The following is a 12,802-nucleotide window of genomic DNA, read 5'->3' as shown; positions in this document are numbered from 1 at the left end:
GTCATGTATGAAGTTTGTGTCATTTAAAGAAGAACTCTGGATAATTATCAGATTTTTACATATGAACAACTATAAATTAGTTATATACTGGGAACAGAGTTTTAGAATTTATTGTGATTGTGATGAGGAATAAGAATGTTTTTCAATATTTATTACAAATTGCAATGAACAAGGATGGTGACATGACGGCCTCAGCATAAGAATGCATGATTTGGGGCTCAAGGAAGCAGGACAAAAGAAGCCATGCATAGATTATACACAGGTGAACTTGTTAAGCAAGTGGTATTGTAATATTTTCTGAAATATGTGAGCCTCCTATGTCATCATCATCAATGTTCAGTTTAATTCGTTTAAAGTTTTTTAAAGTACTGGTATCTCTGCTCAAGGACCAAAATAAATTCCACAAATCTATACATGGAGCTGTCAATTTATATACTACATGATGTGAAATTATGAAGATTGTCTGGAATGTCCCTTTAATTTCTGTCAACCTTCAAACACCACAGTTCTCTCCAGCATTGAGAAGAATCCTATCTACCAAGTCACAACCTATGCAGACTTCAAGAAGAGACAGTACATGGATGGGGACTTCACACCGTACCCCAACTTCCCGGACGCAGCCGAACCCGCCGAGGAAGTTGGACCCACGGAAGAAGTTGGGCCTTCGGCAGCCAGGGATAGTCCACGAGGCAAGAAGCGTGCCCACGACCACTCGCCGGACAAGCTGGATGAGTTTGATCCAGAGGTGGCGGGATTCATGGCCAGCAGTGCCAAAAAGACTAAACAGATGGACCCCAAGTAAGCTCCTGTCATTGGCTTTTTATCCACAAATAATGAGTGTAGCACCTCCCCTACTTTAAAGGGGAAGTCAACCCTTAATTTTTTTTTTTTTTTGGGGGGGGGGGGGGTGAATAGAAGCAGAAAATTTAGAGGAACAGAGCAGTGAGAGTTTGCGTGAATTGTGATCGAAACTAAGAAATTTATGATTTTGTGAAGATGTGATCGATCAAACACGAATTGGCAGTTATATGATATCAAATGCAAGCTCAGCCCAGGTTAGCTCTATACAATGAAATGACAAATTTTCTTTTCCCATCAAGTCAATTTCCAATTGTGCATACACCATTAATACAATCATTGTAAATATTTTTCTGAAGGATCGGTGCAAGAAAAAATAAATGTACTATTTCGTCATCAATAGTGAAAAAAAAAAAAACAGTTAATACCTTTGGGAAAAAATCTAATAGAATGTCTCACTGTACTTGAATATCTTCACACACAATGTTGCATCATGCAAACAGAATACATTGCAAAAATATCATTTTCTCCATACTAATTTTTTGCATGCAAGCCGATAAAGCAATTGTTTCTATGATTTTACACTTACTGTAAAAGTGGAAATTTTTCCGGTGTTGAAATTTTCGCGCATTTCGCGCAACCGCAAGCTAGCGCGAAAATAAAAGCACGCGAATATTTCTGTGTGCCTTATGTTCTAGTTGTTGATGTCTTGATTCCGCGGAATTAAAAACACGCGACACTCTTCTTGCGTGGCCAAGCGCGAAAAATTAGTCGTGCGAAAATATCCACTTTTACATTATGTATTTTGAGAGAGACTGCACATCTCTTTCTTTCGATTTCATATATCTTATGTCCTTCCCACATCTCTCCTTTTATCATTCCCTTCCCAATTCTTCTTTTCATTCTTATACTATCTGTCTGTTTGTCAATTTTCTTGTTTATCTGTTTGCTGATCACTATCTTATTATCTTATATGTGCCTAAATATCCATTTATCTGTCCATCTATCTGTTTGTTGGTTTGTCTGTCTATTTATCTGTTTGTCTATTTATCTTCTATGCATCCATCTGTCTGTTACTGTATTCTATGTTTCTTTCCATGTGTCCATTCATCTATATCTCATCTATCTATGTATGTGTCTATCCTATCTATCTGATCTGTTTATCTATGTCTGTCTATGTATCTGTCTATCTGTCTGTCTATCTGTCTGTCTATCTGTCTGTCTATCTATCTATCTCTCTGTCTGTCTATCTGTCTATCTATCTGTCTGTCTATCTATCTATCCGTTTGTCTATCTATCTATCTTATCTATTTATCCCTTTGTCATTCAACCCATCAATGCATATATCCATTCCTGACTCTTTCACCCAATCTCACTCTCTATCCATCTCTCTGCCCATCTTGCAATCCATCCGTGTTGCCTTCCACTCATGGACCCAATCCTCTCTCCCCCTTCCTATTCCTCCCACCGGTGGTAGCGCTGCTCCTTTTGTGTCCAGGAGAAGTGTGACTCCGCCCAGCGCTGGCTCCTCCTCCTCCGCATCATCCGCCTCCGCTCAGCCGAAGATGGTTCGGACAAGCAGTGAAGAGAATGGTGAGTGGAAAAACAATTAAAAAAACAAAATTAAGATAAAAGCGAAGGAGGTGTTAATGCTAATCTGCAAGATTTTGTTTAATGTTGAGAAAACAAATTGCACACACGTAGATCCTGTGTTTGATGACATACTGTTAAATCAGAAGTGTTTGCATGCAAGAAACTTTTTATACAAATTTGATGAGGAGTCAAGATTCCAAAAGTAAAAGGCATGTAAATGTCACAGTTAGTAGTTAATATGTGTACACTGAATGTAGGAATCACGGAAAAAGACCTCTCTAACTTTGCAGAAAAATTTATCTTATATTGGTGTCATATGACAGGATTCATAGTGCACACTAAAGTCTGGTTTCATTTCAAGTGATCGGCAGACGCTGGCTTTCTCAGAAATGTTGGTCCATGACTCTTTCCGGGCTGAGCTCCGTTCCTGCAAATAGCACTCTTGTGTCCAACACAGAGGTCAACAAGGAAATTACTCAAATCCAGCTGGGAGATGTTAGTATCAGTAGCAGACACTTGCACCATGTCTCATAGCTGTAGTTCATTCCAAGAAGTGGGCCAGGAGACAAAGAATCCTACATATGACTTTCTGCATTTAAGTATGAATATTTTAGCTCATTGTTCAACATCAGATTCGATTTTTTTTTTTTTTTTTTTTTTTTTTTTTTAGTGTGGTATGAATGCGTGAAAGGATTTTTATAATGTTAGACAGTTAGGTCTTATTTGTGTACTTCTTTCCTTTGTAGCTTGACACACACACAAAAAAAGAAACATATTATGAAAGACATGAGCTGCAATGACATTTATAGTGGCTATTGAAACGTGCTTTAAACATGGGAAAGATGATAAACGCAGCCTGAGTTTCTCCGACCTGTTTTTGACTCTGACCTGAGCTGAACAAAAATTGTGTGTTGCAAGTATTGGGTTTGTTTTGAGATGCAAGGTCACACAAACACTGGCCTACGCATCTTGTGAGATGTCATGTCCGTAAAGATTGTTCCTGTGCTCATATTGCTGTTTGTCTGAAGAGAAAGATTTTCCCATTCTGACCAGAAAGGAGTTTCAGAGAAAAACACTTTGGTACCAAGGAAAGAATGGTACGGATGAGAACACTGATATGTGGTAGCACGTATACATTATTATTTTCTCTCTATTTCTCTGATAAGTATCAAGTGGGAATCATATCGGGGAAGCCCTGAATGAAGCCGGCAGTGGGAGTGTTTGGTTTCTGTACTTTGCACAGATTCATGCGATATGGTATGCACTGTGTGTGTACACGTATTTGTGTCCATCCATTCAGACAGCTGCTGTATGAGATCACGTTTAAAAATGTTTCCCGGTTTGTGAAATAGAGAAAGTGTCACTGGTAGAGAGTCGTATGTGCAGAGACAAAAAGTGGCTATGAATTGTACTGACCTCAAACAGATAATGAATACTTGATTTGTGGAACCACAAATGGTGACACGACATTTGCTCCTGTGACAGTCGCTCTGGTCTTATATTCTCTAAGGACTTAGGGTTAGGGTTGTGTTAGGCTTTTAGGTTTAGTTTGATGAGAGGATTAGGATTAGGGTAAGGGTTATGTTTGTGGTTATAATTTATGTTTGGCTTAATAGCGTGTACATATTTCATGGGAGCAATTGTCACAGGAGCAAGTGTCATGGAATCATTACAAACATGCACAAACACATACATACACACACACACACACACAAAACACACACGCACAAACACACACGCACCCACACCCACACCCACACTCAAATATTGATTGCATACATACTGTAAAACGAGAAATGTTCGCGTGCATTTTAATTTCGCGAATTTCGTGAGCGCCAAGATTCGCGAAATTAAAATGTACGCGAAATTTCTTATCTACACTATATGTATTGAACGCAAGAGGCAATTCGCGAAAATTTCTTGCCACGAAAAAGGCCGTCGGCTCCAATTCGCGAAAATTTCGTGCCGAGAATATATCATGTTTTACAGTATACAGACAGGCATAGATATACTGTATTTGAAGGCCTGTCTTTCTCATAGGATACAGGACTCTGTGCGTTTAAAGGGTGTTACTGTATTTTTACCCAAATATGCAGTGAAAAGGGTAAATTGCCTGTGAATTGCTTCAATAATGTGCCTCCACATATGGCCAATCAAATCAGAAATATCCAAACCGTGATTTTGTTTGCAAAGAATGTATGTGTGTGTCACCCATTATATATATTTAAAATCCACATGAAAATGTTTTTATTACTTATTTAAATTTCTTCCACTTCAAATACTGCAGTGTATGTAGCCATTCAAATGAAAAGTGATAGCAAAAGATTTGACTCCTTGACTTTTTTTGAACAAGCATGTATCTTTTTTTCTCCCAATAATTTTATCAAAGTTACTGTAAAAGTGGAAATTTTCACGGCATTGAAATTTTCGCGCATTTCGCGCAACCAGAAACTAGCGCGAAAATAAAAGCACACAAATATTTTTGCATGCCATATATTCCAGTACTTACTGCCTTGACCCCACGGAATTAAAAACACGCGAAACTCTTCTTACCGGGCCGAGCGCGAAAAATTAGTCGCGCGAAAATATCCACTTTTAAAGTACTTGAAAATTGCCCATTTCCTTGTTCCTTGTTAGCATCAAGTGGTATCAAATACTGTCACAAGATATGATGAATATTTTCTACTCATATGGAAAAGTGGTTCCCATCATCATCTGAAGTGTGTAGTACTGGAAAAATTGACATTTTTTAAGCATGGAAATACTCGCACATTCAATGTGAGAAGCTACTGGAAAAAACAACAACAACACACATATATATTTTTGTAACAGTACATGTATTTTACATTTTTATTCCGCAGGATCGATAACACACACAATTCAACTAACGTGGCAGAGCGTGAAAAATCACTTGTGTGAAAGTTTCTGCTTTTTTTCATTACTTATTAAAATTATACTGGTTTTACACTCGAGACTTTAATGGACAATTCCAGCATATTTATTTTCATATTTCACTTGACATTAAGTTAATGCAAATATCAAAAAAAAAAGACAAAAGGCAAAATGTTCAGGGGATTATGACTAGAAAATGTGTCTGCATACAAGATCTCCATCAAAGACTTAATTTCACATGATGTGAAATATGAAGGAACCGCAAAAACGGAGTTTAAAACTTTTACAGTATGTGGTACTTTGTTATTGAAATGATAGTATTAGCTATGATATGTGACCCTACATCACAAAACCTACAAAAGATCGCCAGACATGGATTTTTAGTTAAGGGCAGATTCGAAAAGAGCAGACCTTGAGCTTCAAAATGGTGTATAACTCAATTCAAATGGACTCTCCTAACCTATCTATATTAAAAGAAAACACACGCCCTGGAAAAGTGTGTGCTGAGAAAAGAGGCTCAGAAGAATACAGTCTATTCAAGGGCTTAATCTTACTGTGCCGTGCTAGCTGTGCATTCAATGGGACAAAAAACAGGATGTATAACACCATAGCAACAACGATGAAGTGATTATCAAACCAAACTAAAATTGAGCATACTCTATCAATGCTTTCTATCCCTTTCTAATACCAACTTTCAAAGCAGTAACATCATTCTTTCAAAAGTTATCAGACGTGAAAGTGAAGAGCATGTAAAGGGTTTTTAAGAAATTAAAAGGGCCTCTAAGACTTACCTCATGACAATATTCTACTTCCTTTCCTTTCTCTCTTCCTTTTTTTTTTCTTCTTTTTTTTTTCTTCTTTTTTTTTTATAGCCCAGTGTCAATTAGGGCTACTTCCAGCCAAGCAGTAGGGCCTCTCTCAGCCAGTCAGGGCTACTGTCAATAGTATGTTACATCTATGCTGTCTGGATAATTACCACTTTACATTCTGTCCCCTTTTTTTGTGTGGTCAAAGAAGAATGTATGCTCTGAAAGCTACTTCATATGATGGCCGATTACAAAAAAAAAAAAAAGGTCAATTTTTGATGTCAAACTTTCTCTTTTTTATCCCCAGATGCCTCTGCTAAGGGACCCGCCAAGCTTTTTGAGGAACCCTCAACATGGTGACCAGTGACCCCTGAGATGATGTAAAGACAATTTAGCCTTGTGGCTTCTAGCTGGTAGATGTGCAAAGAGCTTGTTAAACAGACAAACAGACAGGACCAGACTGGAAGAAGACTGGAGGTACAATATTGTGAGCGAGGAATTCACAGTGGAAGGAGGCCCTCAACTTCCACCAGCTGGCAGTCTCGAGAAGACTTGTCACGTCTTGCTGAGAAAAGCTGCTGGAGAGGGGAAAGAACTTTTCCTCCGTGGTATCTGTGTGTTTGAGAAACGGGGATCCCTCCAGTTGCCATAGTACACACCCCATGTGAGTTCAACCTGGTTCGGCTTTCTGCTGAAGTGACCAATGTGTGTCCCAAGAGGTTACAAGAAGATGAGCCGTCCCATGTAGGCAGAGAACTGATCAGGTCTTGGTCTTTCAAATTTTCTCAATTCTAGACTACTTTGACCCCCTTTTGGGCCTTGAATTTGCAATCTGCTTTAAAACACTGAAAATTAGAACTTCTGTAGGCATGGCTCAAAGAATCATGAGGATGCAGTTTCAAATACATTCATATTATCGTGATAGGTGTTCCTCGAACAGGTTTCAATGTCCGCTTCTTTTTTTAATCTTTGACATGTCCAAGGCTGAAGGGAGAGTTTTTCATCCATGTCAAGTGTCCCATTTTGAGTTTATCCCATCGTACTTTATTTTCTAATTATTGGGACATTTAATTCATCCCCCTTAGAGGTTACCACGACATTTTGACCAGTTAAACAAGTGGCAGCCAGTTTCAGGTTTGATTTTTTTGACTCCATCATCTAAAACTGGAATTTAGTGGGCACAGTTAGGGTTAAAAAAAACATGACAAACCTTTTGTAGATCAGTCTATCAGTGCCAAGAATGCTCACATTAATTCCCTTGGATTTAATTTGACATCAGCGTCGAGATATTAAATTCTAACAAGCATGTTTTGAGGGTCCTTAGTAAATTTTGTATGAGATATGGATTGCCAAGTCTGAATTCAAGGGGATTGGCAAAGCTAGGGTCTAGTACTGCAATCATTTTCATATGTCTACTCGTCTCCAAAAATGAAGAATTCTATCTATGCAATAATAACAGAATCGTGACCTTGTTTATCTTATGTGCTGTGCATGTGTATGTGTTTATGTGTGTGTGGGTATGTTTGGGGGGGGGGGGTGGGGGGTAGTAGCAGAACTGTGTTTTGACTAGTAAAGAGTATGAAAAATCTCCAGTAATTTTGTAGAGACTCAAGTGTTGCCGGATTCTGGTGTGTAAGTCATTCCATGTAGTCACTTACTGGGTGCAAAGTGATCTCCTGTAAGGTGGTGATGCCATGTTGATCTTGTACATATTTTGTGTTGCTTTGGGTGCCCTCACATTGTATGCTTGATTCTTTGAGGCAATACAGTGGTGTTTCGAAACTGCGTAGTAGCGCTTACGAATACCTTTTGATGAATGGTGAATAGTTATTTGCCAACGAATATAATTCGCTGCAACGATTATAATTCAAACTTTAAAAATGAGCATGTATCACAACCAACCAAACCATTTTCAATCTCTTCTAGTTCTTGCCTGCTGCATCTCTTGAAATCAGCAAATCAAACCACGCCCAAATTTTGATTATGGATGCGGAAGTACATCCCATATATCCTGGCTTTGCTCTGTTTTGAGAGGAAAATAGTACAGTGGGTACAAAGTGAAAGATGTCTCTTGAAGTGCACTCTGCTGCATGTTCATTTAGTTGCCTTTTTTTTCCTCAATGTGTGATTGCGGCCTATTATCTTTCCTTGCATAAAAAATCTCTCTATCTCTGTCTCTCTTCAGCTTACACGCACACTTTATCCTTGGCTTTGCCCTGTTGGTATGGTACCGCTGGCTTCCCGCCAGAATTTCGCTCATTTACAGCAAGGGGTATTACGGGTCAAGAATCTCGGTAGTCTCCTCACACGCAGCCCCATTCTGGACTGCCTCGCCGAAATCCCAGCTATTCAAAAATTCCCAAGCCCAATCTCTGAGACAATCTCTTGTCTTTGGGAGCATATCACATATATGCAAAACAAGCTAAATGGAATCAAGTTTTAGTCAACTGCTCATGGTCATAGCATCAAGCTGATAAAAACACCATTGTAACTTTGCAGGCACTTCTTTTCGTATGAGGCATCAAACCACCATTATTTATTTCACTATGGTTAGTCCCACACTGGTGAGGGTGCTTTTGTTTTTATTGTCGTCACTAAAGCAGTTCCTCCGATTTTGCTTCATTTCTGTTGGACATCACACCGAGTCCATACTCTGTTTTTTCAGGACCGAATCAGGGTGTGGTCTGTAAATTGTTTACACAATACCATAGGCCTACTTCATATGTGTCTGTGAATGAATGGGACTATCCACTGGAAATTCCCCACAAACGCCTCCTGGAATCAGCCAATCACAAAGGACGGGTACCCCACCCCACCCTCCCTCTCTCACTCAATGGTATCATTCCCCCCCCCCCCCCCCCCCCCGACATGACGATGGCACAAGATGGAAAATTCCCTTGGCTATTGAGAATGCGATGATGACCCAGAATTTCCCCAAAAGGGCTCATATTTGATATCAAAAGCGTGTGAATACTTGTGGACATCGGGACATGCAATTATTTGTGTGTTTATGTGTGTGTGTGTGTGTGTGTGTTTGTGTCGTGTGTGTGCGTGTGACATAAAATTGAATGCGACGGAAGAAAGGTATCGTGTGCTGCAGAATGTTTTGCTTGTATGGCATTTTATGAGAGGAGTTGAAGAGATGGCTGATATGTTGTAATCTGAATTTACTCTGTCATAATTAAGGGGCAGCTATTTCCTCCCAGATTCTTTTTATAATTATAGGTTACATGTTTTTGATGGAGGGCAAGTGTGTTTAGCAATCATGAGAATACTGAACACTACTTCCCCCGCCCCCCAACTCAAAAGAAGTTCGAAGCCATTCTCGGCCATACAAGTTACAAACCATTCCCACAATACAAAACCACTTTTCCGTTTTGGGCAGCATTGGATTGCCAGTGACACTTTGCAGTAATGAACTTTTAAAAGCTGGCTCTGTGTTCGACAAGATCCTATTGAAATACTTTTCCACTTTGATATTTTTTCTGTGAGAGTCCTGACAATTCTCTAAATTATGAAGCTGTCAAAAGAGATGTTTTGTATGTTTTCTGATTTTTTGTTGTTGTATGTATCATCATGTTTAAAGCATATAAATTGTCAATTTGCATCTGCAAGGGTGCTCTTTTTGTACATAGCATTTTGAGTGTATTTTATGCTCTCTACCTTCTGTCTGATGCCTTATCGAATTGACTGACATGGTATGATCCCTTTGATCACTCATGGTTCCTCTCAAATTTGCCACTGCTGCTACCCTTAACCCTAAAAAGACTGGGGGGGGGGGCCTAAAAGGCCCTCAACATTTCGCGCGATTACTCAGCAACACGCAATGCTCTCGCCGCGATGCTCTATGACTTTTTTCTTTCCAGTTTCCCGCACATTTTGACACCAAATTTGTGATGCCCGGGGGTACGGTTCTGAAGTTACATAACTTTTTGTACATGCACGTGAGACCGAAAATGGCTCAAAAATGTGATTTTGTGTACAAAGTCGATACAAATTGAGTTTTATCACATGGTTCATATAAATATGCTTATTTTTACTCTCAATGGCTAAAATCAATTTGTTTTAGTAGTATTATGCTTCAAAAAGGGTCTGCCACAAATTTTGCTGAAAAAAACAACAAAAACAAAAGGTCGAAAAAACAAAGAAATACATAAGAAATTCATAAAACAATAAAATAAATAAGAAATTAATTTTGATACCGAATTTTTTTTCAAGTACATTTGCTAAGAATGCTACAAAGAATATCTAGACCAAAAATGAGCACTTTTGGAGCTTTATTTACTGATTAAGATAAAAAAGTCTGATTTCTTGCATAAATTAGCATAATTAATCAAAATAAAATAAAAGAAGACTATTTTGGAAAATTTAAATATACGATCTTGTAGATTACATCGCACACTACCATTGTGCAAATTTCCGCGGCGATCGCGCGATCCACGGCCGAGATCTTAAGAGGGGGCCCTTTAGGCCCCCCCCCCCAGTCTTTCGAGCTACCAAAATAGCCCAGTCTTTTTAGGGTTAAAAGTCATGAAATTAATATTTAAAAAAAAAATGAATTTCAGCAGCGTGCAAATGTATCAAAAGGTGTTCTCTGAAAAGAAATACTCTATTCATCAATTTTTCCCTCTAGGATGAGAATGTTCCCTCCCGTGCTAATGTTCGTGCATTTTAAGATTTTAACTATGAGCCAATGTCAGTGCGTCTCCATGTACCTTCAAACTCTGGCATAACAAGATTAAGACACTGGTACTTGTTTAATCAAAAATCTCCATCGCATGAAGCAGTCTTCGTTCATTCGGATGTGTGATTGCAAGTCTGAAATGTTGTCCAATGTGCCGTGGAGTTCATTTTCGAATCAGTGTCCATTGTAGCGGTATGTGTATGGCTGTAATGTGACCTCATACAATGTACAAACGTTGCCAGCAACGTAACGATTACTGCTGACTTCCGTAGTTCGTGGGTTGTTATTGCTGTTTTTTTGTTTTGTTTTGTTTGTTTTTTTCAGATAGAGATGGTAAAATATTACATTGGTGTATAATCAAGGGCCTCATTAATCAAGGGGGATGGATGCCAGGTACATGCATGATGTGATCGTGTGCTACTATGGGATAATGTGATGTGATGATTTCTATGTTTTTACAAAGAGAAAAGTAAATGCCTTCGAGTATTGTAATGGTGATTATTAATACTCCAATTACATGATTATATTTTCACTGATTTTTTTTTTTTTTTTTTTTTTTTTTGCCAAATACCCTTCTTTACTCTTTAACATGAAAAAGAAGACAATCCTTGGAGTACAAATAAATATTCCTTTCAAGATTATCAGAAAATAATATTGTGGGTATCCTCCATTTTGTGAACATGTCAGTTTGAGGCATTAGCATCACAACGTAGGATGTTGATATGTAGTGCTAGCAAGGTCCAATTTACTTGTAGCATCTTAGCTAATGTGTGGGTTGACCCCCAAGTTTTGTCCATTAGTTATACATAATACATAGCCTATCTCCTGAGCGCACTCTTGGTAATTTCATTTCATTTATGTTTTTGAGCAGGTGCAATGTTTCTACATTCCCACGATCAAGCCTTAATGCCCTATCTTTCTAGTAGTGCATTCATATCATAGCTGTGTATTTTCCCCAAAAAATCATTCAACCTGACCCAAATTCCACCCGCCCACACTCTTCCGTGTAAAGTGCATTCGTGTGCACAACTGTGAAATAAATGCTTTTGTACCGACATGTTGAGGCACATTTGTATTTTCAAAATGTTTTTTATATGTGGTTTTCTATGTATGAAGAGAAATTTATGTGTTGTGTTGCCAAAAATGGCTAAATACCCAAACTATCCAATAAATACGAAAGCTTGATTATAAAAAGTGATTTTCGAGTTTATTCAGTTTTCAGAGTACGAGTGTATACTTAAGTCCAACTTTGCAACTTCCCGACCAGAAACACAATGGGAACACCTTAAAAGAAGCAACTTTGCTCCTCTCTAGTCTTAAAGTTGTCAAGTTGCAACACTGCACCCGTAAAGGTGTCCCCAGTGTTACACTGGTGAAGGTGCGAAGTTGAACCTATATTTCTTCGAGTGTAGAGTGTAGACCCTATTATATATTTTTGTTATCATAAAGCAGTATTGATTCCAGACTACTAGTGTAGTCACTGAAATCAAGACTTATTTTTATGGCTTAACAGTCTTAACCCATTAACTACCTTACTTTAAAGGCATTACATGTATTTACCATTTGCAGTTAAAACAAAAATCCACCTTTAGTGCTTCAAAATAGTTCTAAATGTGACTTCAGGATAGAAACAACCAGTGTAAAAAAAAAGTGAATCAACGTATTAAACAATGTTAAGTATTGTTAGATATACACAATCTGAACAGCAATTATGATAAAATTATTTCTAGACTAAACCATCTACAAATACTTTTTTAGTGAGAAAAATAGTGATATCTCCTTACATTTTAGGCTCTATTGCAAAATTTTGAAATTACAGGATGTTTTGTGATACAGCTGACCTACACATATGCATCAAATGTGATAAAGCAAACATTTTTTGTTTAAATCACTGCTCCCCGGAATGGTAAACAATACCTTTAATACATCTGTCTACTGTCCTCATTCTGATATCCTATCGTGCATGATACTTTAATTACAGAGCTATAAAAGAAAATGACAAGGTTTTGACCCTCCCGCTGAGGTCTGT

General features: G+C 38.2%; 1 protein-coding gene across 1 annotated transcript in view; it reads left to right on the top strand.

Annotated features, from left to right (window-relative positions):
* Positions 1-7,583, top strand: part of LOC139722484 (poly(A)-specific ribonuclease PARN-like) — a 64,972-nt gene extending 57,389 nt beyond the window's left edge. The window contains exons 17-19 of the mRNA XM_071633774.1: positions 507-798; positions 2,276-2,391; positions 6,397-7,583. Of these exons, the coding sequence (XP_071489875.1) occupies positions 507-798; positions 2,276-2,391; positions 6,397-6,449 (461 nt within the window). The 3' untranslated portion in view covers positions 6,450-7,583. The remainder of the gene's footprint in view (positions 1-506; positions 799-2,275; positions 2,392-6,396) is intronic.
* The last annotated feature ends 5,219 nt before the right edge of the window (positions 7,584-12,802 follow it).

The sequence above is a fragment of the Diadema antillarum genome, unplaced genomic scaffold (assembly GCF_040938485.1).
Source record: "Diadema antillarum isolate AM-2024a unplaced genomic scaffold, OU_Dant_1.0 scf00000166, whole genome shotgun sequence".
Classification (NCBI taxonomy): Eukaryota; Metazoa; Echinodermata; class Echinoidea; order Diadematoida; family Diadematidae; genus Diadema; species Diadema antillarum.
The sequence above is the reverse complement of the archived record's forward strand: the minus strand, read 5'-3'. Positions and strand labels throughout refer to the sequence as shown.